Raw genomic sequence first — 18338 nt, forward strand, 5'->3', positions numbered from 1 at the left:
AACATATTAAAAAGGAACAACATAACAATTCAAGCAAATAAGTAGATTTGGAAATGAATTTTGACCGCATAATTCGAAAATTATGGCAAAGATAATGAACAGGTTAAGAGGAAGTCTGCTGATTAGCAAGAAGTCCAACCATCATATTTAATATTTTATGCCATTTTGGCGCAAGCCTCCTTTTTACTCCCAGACAAAAACATCCCGTGTTCGCTCAAGCATGAACGAAACTAAATTATTTTAATGGCATTTGAAGGATACTACTTCAGAGCACCTATTGACACCAAAATATAGGGATCATAATTTGAAACAAAATTTGTATAGATTTTTTAATCTGTCCCGTTTTTTTTTTATACGCACTGTATAGTTGACTAGTAGCTGTTTACAAGTTGGGACGTGTTGAGGGCAGTCGATACACCCCTATAACATAGTCAACTAGTCCGGTGAATAGGCGCGATTCCGCTCATGTTTATTCATAACATCTCCTTGAAGTCGTGCGGTGATTTGCCAATTTCCACTGACTCACGTTTTTTTCCAGCAGCGATACAGGGAAATCCCCTAATACTAATAGGAACACGTCACAAATTCCACAGAACGTAAATTCCACGTCGCTGGGTCGATTTCGCATGTACAAGTCAGTTGGTTACCATCCTGAGCAGACGACGGACGTGTATTATTTTTTGTCAGACAGTGATTGAGCTTTATATTCAGGATTATTTCACATTTCAATATCAAGATGACTCTTGGGGAAACAGAGCTGCCATACCACGACATTGATGGTGATTTTATTGGGTGGGTTCAGAAATTCATCAATATTTTCATGTTTGATTGTTGTATATTCTAGTGCGTTATTAACTTATTGTGTGTAGAGAATCTCTCGCTCGGCCTCGGTGGTGTGATTACCTTGTGATCTCATCGAATGCTGCAATACAATGCAAGGGAAACCCATTCTTTCGGGGTATTGCATCACTCGTTGAAATGGTTTCTCGGCGTGGTCTAACCAGTGAATTGTTATGACTTATGATCATGTGATTGTGAACCTAGTTATAGGCCACGGCCTCGTTTGGATGGGGAATTAAGTTTGCTAGGGTTTATGCCCCGTTTATGCATGTCAAAATGATGAAACAGTAAAAGTACATGCAGATCCGGGATGCAGATACTATATCAAATATTCATTTTTTATTTCAGATTTTTGTCAGCAGATTATATAATTATGCAGTATATGCCTGAATTTTTATATTCGTTATTTTATGCAATAGATAGACCCATTAAAGTTATATACTACCATGCACTGGCGGATCCAGGGGGGGGGGGGCAAAGTCGCCCCCCCCCCCTGAGAGGCACAGTTAAGTGTGCCCTCCCTTTTGAAAGTGAAGACTCTTTTCTTGCTTGTAATTTTTTTGTGTGGACGAAATGTCATTATTTTAGGTTGAAAACCTTTTTATTATTATTTTGTCAGATTTATTAATTTTGTTGCTTGTCAAATTCTTCCTCGGGAAAATGTGCCCCCCCCCCCGGAAAATCCTGGATCCGCCCCTGCTAACATGCTATCTCTAGTCGGAACCATGATCACTAGCAGTAAATGTGTACATCACTTGCTGATTTTATTTTTATTTTTTACAGCTCGAAATCGAATTTCTTTTAGCTTATTTAGATTGAAACTATATGCATGCTTTGGAATTTTGACTGATAAATCTACATTGTGTATTGCGTTTAGTTTCACTTTAATCGGAAGTTTGATTACAATTACAAATATTGAAAAGTAAAAAAGGTTTTCCGTCCGGATGTTTGATGTGACGTAGAAACGGGGTAGCGGCACTTTGCCCACCGCCTGCCACTGCCACGCGACTCGCCTAACCGCAATCCACATAGTTGACATGCCAATACATGCCTCTTTATCGTCTGATCCGATAGTAATGGTTTCATTTTCCATTACGTTTCCTGAACTTATAGTAGTGTATTGTATTTTTTCCATGGATTCTTAAGTCGGTTTTATCTCACTAATAATTGTGATAACTGGATTAAAGAAAAAAAACATAAAAATAGGCCCACTATAAAGTGAGGGGGGGAACTTTTCTGTGCGTAAAGCTGGTGTATAATAATTATAAAGCAAAATAGAGTTTATGTGCGTATAATTCTGCGCAATTTTTAATGGGTAATTTATGTTCTCAAACAAGAAAATACCACTCAAAGCGATGTGAAATTTACTATACTATCATTCTACTTCTTGTAATTTTCCAGACGAGCAAAAGTAAACCTCTATTTAATTTAGAAGGTCCTATTGTCACTCTGTTGGGGAATAGTGATTTTCCACTGGAAGCCTAGCTATGCGGATATTAATTTCCAGTAAGGTTTGAAATTTGCGATTGTGTTTATGCTCATACCATGGATCCTAGCTACGTGCTCATACACTCGTGAGCCGTCTCTGCAACACAAAAGAGAGGGAAAAATATTGGTGGAACGCTTTGTAACATATCGTACCATGTACCATTAAATTTACGTCATTGTCGTCATTGAACCATAAAACAACCCTGTCAGTGCTGAAAGTGGCATTTATATTATACTTTGTGTCTTTGTTTATTTTCCTCGGTTATTTTCCTACGTTCAGAGGACACTAAATCCTATTCATCATCGGGTTCATCATACTACCTTTACCTTTTGACTACCTCATAGTAGTATGCAGGAAATAACTAGTCATTGCCGGTTTTTGTAGCTCCCACCTCATATCACGTCCTATCGGCCCTTTTCTTCGTCTCAAATCTCAATAATCCCTTTTATGGCAAATGATAGCAACCACGAACAAAAATTAATGGTTATCCCACGCAAGTGTATATTCTCTAGGCTATCCCTGTGATAAGAATATGTAAAATCGTAATGTATTTCAATGTCTTAATCATCGTTTTATTTGTTTTCTTTATAGACCCATTCTGGCGTCTTTCCTTATAGTATATTACACAGTAAAAATAACAAAGTTTAAACATTTTTGTAATTGTTTTAACTTTTCAAACAACTTGTTGAAAAAGTATTAACAGTTGTTTAAAATGGTAGTTGTTAGAGTGACGGGTTTAAACAACGTACTTAAATTTCAAACAGCGTTTTTACAGTGTATATATAGACTTGTATTATGACATGGCCTCCATTATGGAAAGTGTGTCAAAATGATTTTTTCCTTTTTTGATTGGGTGTTTTTTATTCATTAATTTTGTTTGATTTTTGTGTTTTTCTTTGTTTTGTGATCATCAAGGAGTTGATATATCCCTGGGATTTTTTTTCTTGAAAAGGTGTTTGGTTACATAAATGTTTTTCAAACTTGTTTTTCAGTCCGTCAGCTTTTTTTTCTCAGTCCGTCATCATCATTCTTCGTTTTAATATGCCTTTATGACTAATTGATTATAATAATCATGCCCTTTTTGTTTTTCTCTTTTTTTCTATTTCAGAGATGATGCGGTGATGGAAGCCGGTTATGCCTTGCGAGAGGTATTGATTCGAGCAAAGATGGAGAATAGATTAACCTGTGGGGTTTATCAAGCAGCAAGAAAACTAGAAACGTAAGTATAATTTATGTTGGTGAATAATAATAATAATAGATTTATTGATAACCACAATGCCTTTGAGAAGTTGAATTTCTATTGTAAAGATCAGATGACATTAAGACAAAAATAATGTGTTTCACCAGTCTGTAAAACAATGATAATCAAGAAAAGGTCAGATTGAATACTAAGTTTGAAAATTTGTAAAAAGTTTTGATTAAATGTGAAAAGTAGGCCGATACCTTGCTGGAGAACTAACATTCCCCACCCTCAAAATAATATTATTACATGCGTTTGTATTTTTAAAATTTATTCTGTATTAATTGTGTTTGTGGAGGGGGGGATGGGGGCATGCAGTTTTATTTTTTTTTGTACTATCGGACTTGACAAATCATTCCAAGCTAATAACACTTCATCGTTGTATACTATTCATAAGAAGCTAAATTTCTGGACCAGTTCTGAGACTGAGTACTTCTGCTTGAAATAGATTATTATTTCTAAAATGTATGTTTTTTTTTCTTCTTTCCACCCCACAGATCACCAGAGAGGGTAATGCTATGCATCCACGCAGACCTTGGTATCGTGGACGTGGCTCATCAGCTACACTTTGCTTTGTTAGAAGCATTCTGCAGTGAAAACCAGATCAGATTATTCAAGGTAAGAACTGTTCAAAAATTTATTTTTGTCATGTGATTTTTTAATGCTGTATTAATGATTTTATGTTATGTATTTTTGCTAGTTTCAAGACAGTTTAGTAAAACGTGGTAATCGTCTATCGGGGGTATATAAGTGAAAGGGAGGAGGGGGGGGGGGGCAAGTATAAAACTTGTCCGTTTCTAACGGTTCTTTGTTATTGGTCAATAGTCAATGCCCTGTATAAAAAAAAATATACACATAATGCACAAAAGCGCAAATGTTGAAATTATACTGTTGGACATTGAACCCTGCAACCAAGATAACCAAAAATATGATGACAATGAATTAGGGATAAACCTATCAAGAACCTTGCACTTTCCAGTTAAAACCAGAAACAAAGTGGAATTGGGTAAGAGAACACAAAATAATCATGGAACAATGACTGTGCAAATATCAGGATTGTTACACTTATCGTCGTAGAATGAATTAGGACATATAGAAGTTCAGATAACCATGATAACGTGCTATATGAGGAAGTTGCGAGTGGTTTGGTTTTCCCTTGTATTAGCTGGAATTTGAAGTACAGATAACCCTGATTTGATGCCGGTTGTTGAGGTCTCCCTGTGTGTGTGTGTTTGAGAGAGAGAGAGAGAGAGAGAGAGAGAGATGAGAGAAGATGGAGGGGAGAATATTTTTATGTGATATAATTTAAATATTTCTTTGTTGATTATAAGTCATCTCATGGTTATGATCATCATTTTTTAACAATTTTATGATCATGACGAAGTCGAATTATTATTTCTCTTCCACCAGTGCCACCTCTTTTCTTATGTGTAGACCCGACGTTACTTTCCTTTTCCACCATTTGTCTTGTGGAATGTAGAAGTAAACTTGGTCCACTTTGATCCAATTCCTCTTTCATCTTGTTGCTATTTCATTATTGTTCCAGCTTTCCTTTCGAATAATTCAATTTTACTGTACCTGTGTCCTGGGCGGTTAATTCCAGATTTCCAAAGGCGGAAGAATGTCTTTGTTCGGTATCCATTCCTTTGCATACCTGTATTGTTTGCCTATATCTCGACTTCGCTCTCTTCTCACATAGTGAAATGCATTTTCTTTGCGCAGACAAAGACCTTTGTACTATAGAATAACGGCACCTATCTCTTTGTGCTATCGGTGGAAGTGTGTTCAACCTGTTCATGGTTCTTGAAGTATCATTTGATCTTCTTTAAGATCTTTGTTTTGTTTGGGGTCTCTGACCGATGCCTTGGGAATAACTATCTAGAAAAAAATTGACAGTAGGCATATTCTAAGAACTCAATGCAGAAGCCCGGTACAGACCGGGCTTGTTTACAAAGAAGATTAAAAAGGTTTTTAGTTTATAAACAGCTCTTTGTATAGTTTATGAGACGAGTTAACCTGTCATGACCTTTCTCCCAATCTTATATTGGAAATCTGTTTGCCTTTCAGAGGAAAGAGAAAGTTCCTTGTTTTGTCTTTGCAGTAAAATCTGATACCATATTCCCCAATTTCCTCAAATTTTAGATAGAAATTGAGGAGATGCCGTCTTTGTGAAATCGAGTCAGGGGGCCTTTGAGGCCTTTGACCCTTTCCAGCGATGCTCAGGTGGTAGTATTGCCTGGTCTTACATCGGAACGATGCAAAGGAAAGAGGTATCTCTTGTTTTCTAATGGGTTATCAATGGGCGCCATTTCCCAGAATCCAGGAGGAATTGGATCATGTGATAAAAACTGGTAGGAAATTCGTGCACATCTCGTAACGGATGGGGTTCAACTGATCAGGGCTATCGAATATCTCGGATAACAGGTTAGCTCAAAGTGCATCCGTGAAATCCTCCGTGAACATGACCTTTTAGCCCCTTTTAGATGCGGCTCCGAATGTAATTCAGCCCCTTTAAGTTTTTTTTTTTAATAAACCAGTTACTTGTCCGATATAATTGCTTATCTTTATTGCTTATCAAACTTTAAACGGTCAGAATTTCTGCAATGTATACTAGTAAATCATTCTTTATTAAAAACTCAGGAGTTGTAAGGCCTGTATGATTGTGTATAGAGGGAAAATGTCAGCAGAAGAAGTGAGACTTAAGATAGAGACTAGGTTCGATCTGCTTTATTGCAGAGAGCAAGAAGGGGAGATAAAATGCATCACACATCATTTTTTCCTAGAATGTCGTCGCTTGTGAAAAGCATTTCGCTTGAAGTTGGTAATGATGTTCATATAGCAAACAATATGTTGGAAACGGCTTATATAGTTCCCGACTAATTAGCATTCTTAGTGGCAAAACATGCCTCTCCGGAACAAGATTATTTAGAACAAATTCTGGATCGCCAAAAGGAAACATAAAAAGAAGAGATAACTTCAATGTAACCAATTTTTTAAAATAATTTGGCATGCATGTATCTACTACAAATAAATGTGCTCATACCAGAGCAAACATTCCCGGTGCAACTTTTGTATATTAAAATAACAAACACATGAGACTAAAAAAATTGCCATGCAGTTAAAATCTTCACTCAGTAGGGCCTACAGTATCATCAAAACCATCGGATTCACAACAGTGAAGAGCGTGGAATTTGGGGACAGTCCCGTATTTTTTCGCACAAAATGCCCGGGCAAATGTTTTCTTCTTGTTTACTTGGTTGTGTCCTTCCTCTTGTATTGCAGTAGACAAGTTCCTCGTCATGTGATCTTATCCCTGTGTTTTGAATTACCATGGACCTACTTTTTCGGTCCTTGTTCTGTCTTGTCTATATTGTTGCTTGTGTGTGCTTACTGGTATGATAAAAAATAAACTTTTTATGATGTGGAAGTAGGCTAGAGCAGGACGTCGGCAAACGCTTAAAGGTGAAGTTCACCCTAGCTGAGGAATTTTTTTGTTGTAAAAATAGCAGAAAAAATAATCAAAAATATTGGTTAAGGACTTAAGGTTTGAGGAAAACCCATTAAAGATTTAGGAAGTTATTAACATATTCAGTTTTGGATTTGTGACGTCATAAACGAGCAGCGGCCCCATATGTTATGTAATGTAAACTGCATAATTATTTTTAATGGTTCGTAATGACTTATTTTTGTTTTCCTTTTATTTAGGAACGAATGTAAAATGATTTTATATTGATATACTGAAGGTACATTAAAAAACATTCTGTACCATACGATATGTAGCCGGAAAGCTGCTCACATAAATAATGACGTCACAAATCAAATAATTGAAATTGTAATAGCTCATCTATTCTTCGGTGGATTTATCTCAAACCTTCGGCAATATTTTTTTTTCTGTTATTTTACCAGAAACTTCCCCTTTAAGTGTTTAATGCCCGCACGTAGTCCAGATTTTCAGAGAAATCGGACCGTTCACCGGGTATACCAGCATTGCTGCAAAAACAAGTTGATAGATGATAGTCCCTTTTCCCTTTCCTGTGTGTTTCAATATTCTGTCATTGGTAGGTCTATAGAGGTATCAAGTGCAAGGAGTGGGGGGGGGGGGGACAATATTTATTAAAAAGGGAAGGCTTAAAAGGTAATGAATAAAAATATGTATATATTAAAAAACACTGTTTGATGTGACTCAGAATGTGGGGATCAGTTTATAATAGGCTCATCAACCGAAATCAGCTGATCTGATCATTTCACAATTTTCGCACATTCTACGATGATTAAAAAAAAATCCATGATTAGGTACAGTCAACGATAATGCTTTCTTAACCTAGGGCAGCAAGACAAGAAGATTCCACTTTTAAGTCTTCGGCACTTGGTTATCATGGGGTTACCATCACGTATGGTCATCAAAAGTGAGGGGTTGTTTCCAAACACTCATCTATTTTTCGTCTGTTTTATTCTATTTTCTTTTACAGGTTGGTGACACGGCACCTTTAGAAACAATCTGCGAAGGAGCGGCGCCCCTTACTCCATGTACACCGACCACACCCGATTCTCCGGCTGATTTCAGTGATCTAGCAGAGCCCCTTCCTCGCAGCCAGAGGACACCTGACTTTACTTGCGTTCTTGTCGAGGTAAGTCCGTTCATAATTCATTTATTGAAAGAAAAAAAATGACAAAAGACATCGGGCCCCGTTTCATTAAGAATTGTTATAATAACAAATCCACAATTTCTATACACAAGTTTACTATCAGCCAATCAAATTGAATGATTTCAGAAGCTTTAAACTGTTATTGCAAAATTTTGTTGTTGTAACAAGTTTTGTGAAATGGTGCCCAGTACTTTGATTTAATTTATGATATAAAACAAATGATGTATATAAGCCTACGCGGGTGATAAGCCCTCTATATGAAACTGCAACAGACTAACAATAAACAAAATCAAAATGAAACTGTTTGTGGGGGAAGGCGAGATTAGCATCCTTCACACGCCTTTGCTTACAGCCCGTTTAGTGGATTGTGATTTCTCAGAATAACCCGATGGTTCGTGATCAAATTATTTCCGATAGAAAACTATGGTGCGATTAACGGGATATAATTGGCGTATCGTATAACAGCCCTACACTATTCAAATTGACATTGACAATAGTTGTTATGCATTCACGCCATTCTTATCACCACTTTCAAACCCACATTCTTAGAAAGTTCAAATTAAACTGATTAATTTATGTCAATAAAGGCCGCTTTATTACCAACAGGACTCAATCAAAATCATTAGCCGATCCTTTGCTCATAACTTCCTTATAAATATATATCTCCGACTGTGCAGGAAATGCGATATGACCGCAATAAAGTACAAAGGAAACCGTTAGATTAATAAGAATTTACTCACACAGGGCCGAGAAAAACAAAGAAATTGCAAAGGCTTCAATAACAGGAAATACATAAATGATACCCGTCTTACATTGTCTTCGGAAACGAAAAGCAAGTCATGTATGATTATGAATTCGCCACCAAGGCCATGATTACTGTGTTACAGAAGGCTTAGGACGTTGATGGTAAATGAGGGGGACCATTTTCTTAGTACACTGATTAAGCTGTTGATTGATTGATTTGGGGCTGGCTTCCTTTCAGTGGATAACATAAACGTCGGGTAGAATGACATCTAGTACAATGAAGGTGACAAGCCGCATGAAGGAGAACCCGATGATATTTATTGATGACTTCCAAGCAATAGTTTCAAATGACATGGGTGATACAATGTTTGTTGAATTGAAAACAAATCCGATTTGCGGATTGGGGGCCTGCCAAATTTCGAGGGACAAAGGGGGTGCATGTCATTTAGTTAGGATCTTGCCATTTTGAAAAAGAAAACACTGCTCTGTTGACGACACTGACGTTATATGAGTGGGTTGTCACACTACAATAAAGTTCCATGTGACGAAAGAATCGTTTATGAATCATTATTGTGCGGTGCATGGTTCTAACGTATAGCTCTTTGTTTCTCATTTTTATTTCTCTGTCAACAGTTTCCAGAGAAGATGGATTCGACTTGCACAACGCTTTTTTCACTCTATGACCATCTCGCCGAGGACATGACATTCCCACAGATCACCTTGGCAACTTGATTTGAATGTCAACAAAATCAAAAGGTGACCGGTCTTGGACGGAAGTTCACCGAAAAAAAAAAATCATCGATGATATTAGCTCTCCAGTATATCATAGAACTATGGGTTACAATGATACTGGCAAGGACACTATGCTATTGCGTGGATAAACGGACTTTGACAGAAATTAAGAATGTTTACCTACTTTGCAAGAGGTGATTTCTGGTGCCTGAGGGCATGATGTCATAATAAACGATTACTGTGACGTCACAAAGGATAATAGTGATGACATGATAAAGGAATATGGTATATCACTGCCTGTCAGTGCCATAGTTCAAAGAAGAACACGTTTGATATCATCTTCTGAAAAGTGTATATTATAATTATTGCATGAGCGTGATGCTGAAACGGGGAAAAAAGAAATGGGTTTTAGTATGATACATTATATATATATCAATATTATGTATATGCCAAAAAAAGTTTACAATGAAAACAAAGAAACTTGAAAATAAAAAAAAACAGAAATAAGAAAAAAAATGAATAATATGTATACTTGCATGAATTCTATTTTATGTTTCAAGCTAAATGATAATTTGAAGTATAAATCAGTGGTGGATCCAGGGTGAACATCCATGCCACCCCCCCCCTACTTTGAGAGCCAGAACAAATATTTGTAATGCAAAGTGTGCATACACAAGTGAAGACTTTTTGGGGGGGGGCGGTCATCAAATTTTTCTGAACATAATGTTAATGCCCCCCCCTTTGAAAATCCTGAATCCGCCCCTGGTGTAAATTGGAATGAGTAAAAAAAGAACCTCAAGCAGTGTGTTTTTAGTGGCTAAGCTAAGACAGAGGGTGAGAGGAATAAGACACTACAAATGGATTGGGTCCTGGTTTCATGAAGAATTAATTACAAAGGCATATGTGATGCCATTTTTTGTGTGTAATACACATAAATGCATGTATATAATTATATTTCAATGCTATTTATTATGAATTTGTTAATTACTTAGTTTCGCTTATGTTAGAATTATTAACGATAAATGAAATGTTAAGCATGGCTGGTCCATGTCATGATGATAACTTTGCATTATGTAAAAAGTTGTGAAAATATATTTAAGTTCTTAAATAATACTAGTTGTTTTATTTATTAATCTGTTTTTATTTTCATTTTCCTAGATTAAAAAAAAACCATCATTGATAGAAGAAATAATTAATTGTTTTCTCCAATGTAAAAACATTCAGTTGGCCTTGAAGTTGATGACTAGTAGGCTGAAAAAAATTTGAATTTATTGATAAAAGTAAAGTTGAAAATTTATGACACTCTAATGATGAGGCAGCGGGAATGGATGTTATTTCTTGGTTTATTATTATTCACTTAATGTTAAATTGGTTTTGATCTGTAGCAATGTATACGCTAAAAAATTATCACAAGAATTAGGAATTCTACCATCATTATTGCCATTATTATTATTATTGACTTTATTTTGCCATATTTTATCAACTCATTAAACTACACGTATTGTGCTTTTTAGTTAAGGTAATCTGGGTACTACCAATTCCGGTCGAAGGGCATTTCTGTACATAGTTGGAGCTTTGATTTCCCTCCATATTTATCTATTATAATGTAAATAAATTCATGAATTGCATGTTGTACATGTACAAATCTTATAAGATTATATAATCGTTGTGGTTAATACATTGTTCAAATACTGTATTGGAGTTTTATCCAAATATTTAGTATTCAACTTAATCCATGCAGGTTTAGAATCATCTATAGAGAATACTGCTTTATAGAGTGTGTGACTAATATGTATCTTCCGGTACAATAAATGTTTTATAAATATTGTATATATGAATCCAATATAAAGTGCAAATGTGCTTAAAGAAAATAAATTAAGAATGAAACCATACGAATGATCTTGTGTAGATGATTATGGTTGTATTGTGAATTGTCGAAACATAATATTCGAGGTTTGATTAGTGTTGGAGCAAAATGATTGTTAGGAAGAAGAGTTGAGGGAGAAGATAAACATAAAGAAAATATGGAGAAGGGAGAGAGAGAGAAGGGGGTGGGCGATGGGAGAGATTGGATATAATTATGAAAGAGGATGGCAGAGAATATGGGGGGGGCAGATATTGAATGGAAAAATAATTTGCGAGAAGGGGGAGACCAACGGACGTCGGAGAGAGAGAGAGAGGGGGGATGGGGGCGAGAACTGAGTTCCGTGTCGACTGGTCAAAGACGGGCAGCATATCATATTCATGCTAAATTCATGTCTGGTAGACACTGGCGTAATGAGCCAAAAAAAAATTAGGGGTGCCAGATATGGCGAATCTGGCAAAATTTATAAAAAGTTGCGAGCGAGCAATGATTTCGACAGCTTTTATTTAAAAAAAATCAAATTTTGTGATAGATTTTGACATAATATTTATAGGAATCTATCATATTTCACCCCTCTCTCTTTCATTTTATTTTCTTTCCTTTTCTCTTTTTTTTTTTTTTTGGGGGGGGCAAGAGCCCCCAAGGCCCCCCCCCCCCATCTGTACGCCACTGATAGCAGATCAAACATTTAGAAGACAAACTTTATTTTAGATTTTGTGAGAGTTGTATTCAAGAGCATGAGACATAGTTCTGTAAAGAAATCTAGTAACTTGTGTCAATTCAAATAGCTATAATTATGTTTAAATATATTAACAATCTGCTCCCTTCGTCTTTTGATAACATGTTTAAATTTAATAGTTCTGTCCATACTTACCCAACGCGCATATCCGGAAACTTTCATCTCTCTAACCCCAGACTGTTAATTGCCTCTAAATCAATTCGACATCATGGTCCAGACATTTGGAATGATCTTCCAAACAATATTAAAACTTGTTCTACCATATACTCATTAAAAGCCACTCTAAAGAAAACTATCATTCAATCTTATCAACCCCTCGCTCCAAATTAAAACATTCACTCAAATATTCACATTTCGCTATTTAACATTCTGATTTTACTCAACTGCTATACAGCACCTGCACCTGCAATGCACCCACTTGACCAGTAAATATCAATCTAAGTCACGAATCTTTTTATGAGGCCGCCATCAATTCAAGCCTAACCGCTCACGATGGTGGTCTCCTGCGTTCATTTATTACATTATATATATATGTTTACATTTATAAAAGATTAATTTATACTCACTCTTATTTGTATTTATCATGTAATATGACTACATTGTTTATATTGTGAATTATTTTGTATATTGTAATTGTAAATATTTTTGTATTGTGTTTTTGAACGCAGAAATAAATGCAAGCAAACAAACAAAATTTCATAAACTTTTTTATGAGCTGATCGTCGATTTTTTTTTAACATTTCAAACACAGTCTAAACAACGGTGCTAAATTTTGCGAATGATACTTATTGAAAATTAAATAATACCTACTTAGATTTGAAATCACTTATTGTTTTGTATATTTTCTTTATTCTACCTTTATATGTAGCAGATTTAGTGGGTTTTAAAACTAACGCGAATATCGTGTTCGGCAAGTCACGCTTAATGGGAAATCATTTTCTTGGGAAATTGAATTACAGATGTTAAGTGGTTTGGACTTGATCAAACAAGTTGTCAGACACCTGCAGAACTTAGCCTAAACTAGTACTACCGGTAACTTCTTTGCAATTCCATTACACTAAGTGTATATCCTGTACAATGTCATAGCCTGGTTTCTCCATATAGGTTGACCATGGACCCTTTAGAATGACAGACTCAACCTTGTTTTCCCCATGGACCTAAACCGGTTCACTTGGGCGAAAATCTGTCCCCCAAAGGTAGGGGGACCAAGGGCTGGAAACTTTGACAAGCAAAAAAAAAAAGGGTTATCACCCAAAATATAAGGTAATTTTACCCCCCCCCCCCAAAAAAAAAAGGGTTTTCACCCAAAATGTAAGGTTATTTAGTACAAAATACATGTATTATTTCGATTGTGAATGATGTTTTTTCTCCATCATAAAAGACCAAAAATAGTAGGGGGACATTTGATATTGTGTCCCCCCTACTATTTTAGGTAGGGGGGACGCGCCCCCTGTCCCCCTGGGATGTCCGCCCATGCCAGTTCAAGAAAGTATACGAAGAATACAGGGTCTAAATAGAGGAGTCCATGGTTTTTCCATTCCCGGGTGTTTGGTTTTACGGTTTTGAATTCGCTTCCTTCTTTATTTCCGACTTTATTTATTTTGTCATCTGCAAATGTAAGAATTTGGGAGAAGTCAATGTGACGTGGATGTTACGTCAATGATCGATGATTGTAAAAAGGGGACTGTGATCAGGGAGTGAACACTATATAATAAAGGTCCGGAGGAAACACTTGTTTCGGTCACTAAGTAATCACTGTCGATGAAGTCATCAAGTGCAAGTCAGTTTCCAGTTATGTTTAACACCTTGTCTGAAAGAGATTAGTATTTTTCTGATTTATTTAATATCACATTACACTTTTGTTAAAAACTACGCGTATCAATTAAAAATGATTTTTATTCTTTCAAAACTAACACCTCCTAATATACCACTCCGTGTTTGAATCGAACATAATAACATGAATAATGTGGAGTTTGCTACGCTATATACCGAAAAGTAGCAATTGCACAAAGTTTGCTTTCGACCAATCAGGAATGTACATTTGGGATTAATCTTGAGTGTTAACATGCATGTTAAACGCAATTCTTTCTTCGACAGTACCCATGGTATTGGAAGAAGCTCGGGATCATCCCCTACCATCATGCCCGTTATCAATACTATAATTTTATAAAGTAATGAGGATTAGGGGATGGGGAAAAGTGAGAAACAAATATCAAATATCTTCGGCGCAATATCCTTTTGTTGGCAAATTATAGACCATAATTTGGCGCGCGAAGCGCCGAGATATTGACAATTTTGTTTATGTTAATTGTATTCGAAAGTCAAGTTTAATGGTTTCATATTGCCTTCCGATTTCCTTTTTGATATTTGCATTAAATGTTAAAAACAAAACCAACTTGTCAAAACTTATGGGAGGGCTGGGGGACAAATCGCTTTGCTTGCCAACGGCCCGGCCCCGATATTTTCATTTGGGCGGCGATCGCCCCCTTCCCTCCTCCAGGATGGACGCCTCTGACATAAGGCACAATATTAACATATTAATATGTGTTTGCATAAGAATGCTCGATAATTAGGATTCAACAGGAACGAACTATCATCCGGTCTTTGTGGCATGATGACTGGAAAATGGAAAACCTACTAGACTTTGACAACTGGCCAATATAATCCTCGAATCGGTACATCCGTCTTGTCATATAAGTCAGAGGCGCGGTTCAACACGAATGATATCAAACCAAACCGCATGACTTGTTGAGGAAGACCAGAGTTTGTCATCCTCCAAATTGAATCAGAGACGATGATTATTTTAATTGCTTCTTCTTGTGCACCTGCACGATTGAGGGAGTTGCACTTGGGCGGAGCCATGGGCGTCGGGTTTATTACAAAGGTAACCATGGTTACTGTAAAACGAATGCATGGTAAGTGACAGGTGAAAAAAAAATGGTGACCTCTTGCAGGAATTTTGCCCTAAATTGGTGATCAGAAATTTTGGGGTTTTTTTTAAGGGAAAGGTAAGAGAAAATGAACAGTGGTGTATCTCGATTAATCACTGAATATCCTATTGTAATGTATGATCATGATAGTATAGGGACCGAAAGTCACAGGGATGAAACAGCTAGGGCGACTCCAATATGCGGTCTTTGTTAATGGAAAAAAGGATCATAAGGCATTATCACCCAATGGAAAAGGTAGGCTTTGAATACAAAATTGGAACTGACTATAAAAACTGTACAGAGTTAAACATTAATTTTTCGACTTGAGTATAGGGGTCCTGTCCTGTATACCATTCTCATGCCTTTGGTTGTGTCTATATTTTATGTAGCCCGGGGTGGCCGCAAAAGGTCATCCCCATCTCAAGCACCCATGATTTTAGAAAAGTATATACCATCATCATCGTAGTATTTTTTTCAACTTTTTGTTTAGACGAATTTTTGTTGACTTCTTGGGTTTGTTTGGTCATGCCCTAATAGCGATTGTTAATTTGTCTAAAAATCCAGCAAACAGATAAAATAGACCTATGTGTTTTAAAGATGAACAAAATGACCCCCCGCGCACTGGGAACGATTTTTTTACTGGGGGGTGCTGATGTAAATTTGAAAAGAAAAAAGGGGGCACGATTTCAATGCAAAAAGAAGGCCATTTTGGTCCAGAGATTTCGACCAGCAAAAAATTAAAAAAGTTTTGACTATCAATTTTTTTTTGTTACATTTTCAATTTTTCCACAGGCACCAGAATATCAGGGGGTGGTGAGAATAATACACGCAGCACTTCCGCTTCCCAGGGCCATGCCCCTCAATATCTGACCACTGATCTCTCCACTGTTCCCATCCAGTTAGTGGAGAGATCAGTGTATCTGACCATGGACCTGTTTTTTCTTTCACATAGTCTCCGTCCCCTACTCTTCTCTTACTCAGCTCACTCGGCTCGTTTATTTCCTGCACATTGGTGGACATGGTCCCTCGATCTGTACCTCATGCTCCATGTGGCTTCCCATAATTTGTATTATCATATCTGCATTCACGATGCAGCTGTACACACAGTGGCGTAGAACTATGGGGGGTGGGGCACGGGGGAATTACATTTTTTAATGACAAATCCATCTTTTTTCAGGATTCTGCATCGGCATTTGGTTCAGAACCAATTGCCGATTCAGTGTAAACACGGTACTTATCAAACATTGTCCAGCTCGCGCTTTGCGCTCAATATTTGATTAGGGAGATGGTTATTCTGTTTATGATAATGGTTACAATGTTTAAAAATCCCTTTTTTTAGGTCTCAATCGTAAAACATATTATTTAGATTTTTATTGTATTGAATAAACGTCAACATTTTTTCAAACCCCCTGACGCCCCCCAAAACTTTTAATCTAGAACCGCGCCTGACCGCAACTTGCTTTCGATTGGAATCGGATTCATATTTGCTGTTGATTTGTGATCGATTGCAACTCAAGTTCTTGCAACACCCCAGCAACCTATTTTCTCCGATAGTTTCCATGGTAACCAGAAAACTTTTTATACCGAGGGAAGTTTTCCGATAACTTGCTTTAGCTTTGCAGACGACAATGATGTTGATAAATTTGTCAATAGAGGGCAACATATTCAAATTCCGAATCACTCAAAAATAAGCATCGTATCGCACGTGTACGTACACATTGCAGATATGGAGGAAGAAAGCTACGATGAATTGGACTCAGATGAGGAGGTATGGAAGCTATATTCTCACTTGTAAATGTATCTAGAATATAGATAGTGCCTAGATAGTTGTGTAATATTTTGTCCGACTGAATTTGCTATTAAATAAGCTTAAAATTGCGATATTGAATATGCGCACGCTTATTCAGTCCCACTAGCTGAGAATTGTGTAGGGCAAATGAGAGAGGGATCGCGCCGGACTCTCGCGGGAGCTTAGACAGGAATAACCGTCGTTTCTGGGGATTTATTCAACAATTTCTGACATTTTACTGTAATCCCCATTTACCGACGGTAGGGTGTACGTGTGGGCTCGCATGTGTTCTCATTCCCTCCCTTTTGTCAATTCACAGTCCAAAGTTTGATGTAATTTTGATTACACATCGAATTTACAATAGGGATGTAGGCCTATAAACAACAAACTTTTAAAATTTAATATTTTAATATTTAAATACTTTAAACGATATAGATGAAAAAGGCATGAAAAATATACTTTACCGATGTTTAATTGGGTTGAACACGATAAAAATGGTCAAAATGGCAGCCAAACTATAAAATATTTACAAACGAACGTCAACAATCACGAATGTGATATCGATATTGCTTTCGATATTATACGATCTGCTCCATATGCGATCGAAACCGAAGATAAACGATACTAGTTATACTAGTACTAGGGTTAAGGTTCCGGGACAGCCCGACCACCGGACAGCCCGACCCTGGACAGCCCGACCCGCTGCCCTGGACAACTCGTCCCGGTCGAGTTGTCAAGGGTTGGCTCTGAATCGGACAACTCGACCACTTGAATTCTTCTTCAACATTTCATGAAATAATATTTCAAACTTTACTTCAAAAGTATTTTCCCGCATAGGCCTAATCCATGTTTCTACAATACCTTCTCGACAGAAAATTTGACATTTCAGTGCATTTTGAGCTATTTTGAAAGAAAATAAAGCGAGTTCCCTTGCAACGAGATTACCGGTATTTTGATAAATTGATAATCCGATACCGCCGGCGAGCAGTGTTCAAAGTCTGCAAATTTGAGTTGATTTTTCCGTCACTTGACACATTTTAATGATGAGGGTGTGCTATTTTGTATTTTAATATTCCATTTTCACATTTCCTCTACTTATTTAAAGTTATTGCATTTCACAAAACTGATACTTAATGCAAACTCTTTGAGATAGTTCACCTGGAAAGGACACCCGATGCGGTGCTTCGCCTCGCCGGCCAGCTGGGCGACTGGCTGTGCTGTGAGGCTGTGAGGTACCGTCCTGTGATTGTGACTGGGTATGGCACTCGGCTCAACTAGCTATGCGAGGTCAAACTTACTTATTTTAGTAAATTTTTCCGTCTCTT

General features: G+C 36.9%; 1 protein-coding gene across 1 annotated transcript; it reads left to right on the top strand.

Moving 5' to 3' along the window:
- Positions 1–634: 634 nt before the first annotated feature.
- LOC129270876 (growth arrest and DNA damage-inducible protein GADD45 gamma-like) lies at positions 635–11583 on the top strand. The gene is made up of 5 exons (XM_054908211.2): positions 635–792; positions 3438–3548; positions 4067–4187; positions 8039–8197; positions 9593–11583. The coding sequence occupies exons 1-5, from the start codon at positions 737–739 to the stop codon at positions 9689–9691; spliced, it is 546 nt and encodes a 181-aa protein (XP_054764186.1). The 5' UTR covers positions 635–736; the 3' UTR covers positions 9692–11583.
- The last annotated feature ends 6755 nt before the right edge of the window (positions 11584–18338 follow it).

Source organism: Lytechinus pictus, chromosome 11 (genome assembly GCF_037042905.1).
Source record: "Lytechinus pictus isolate F3 Inbred chromosome 11, Lp3.0, whole genome shotgun sequence".
NCBI classification, from domain to species: Eukaryota; Metazoa; Echinodermata; class Echinoidea; order Temnopleuroida; family Toxopneustidae; genus Lytechinus; species Lytechinus pictus.

Coding starts and splice junctions, on each gene's coding strand:
- LOC129270876 (XM_054908211.2), top strand. CDS start 737: ATGACTCTTGGGGAAACAGAGCTGCCATACCACGACATTGATGGTGAT. Junction 793..3,437: donor ATTGATGGTGATTTTATTGG/GTGGGTTCAGAA, acceptor TTTCTATTTCAG/AGATGATGCGGTGATGGAAG. Junction 8,198..9,592: donor TTACTTGCGTTCTTGTCGAG/GTAAGTCCGTTC, acceptor CTCTGTCAACAG/TTTCCAGAGAAGATGGATTC.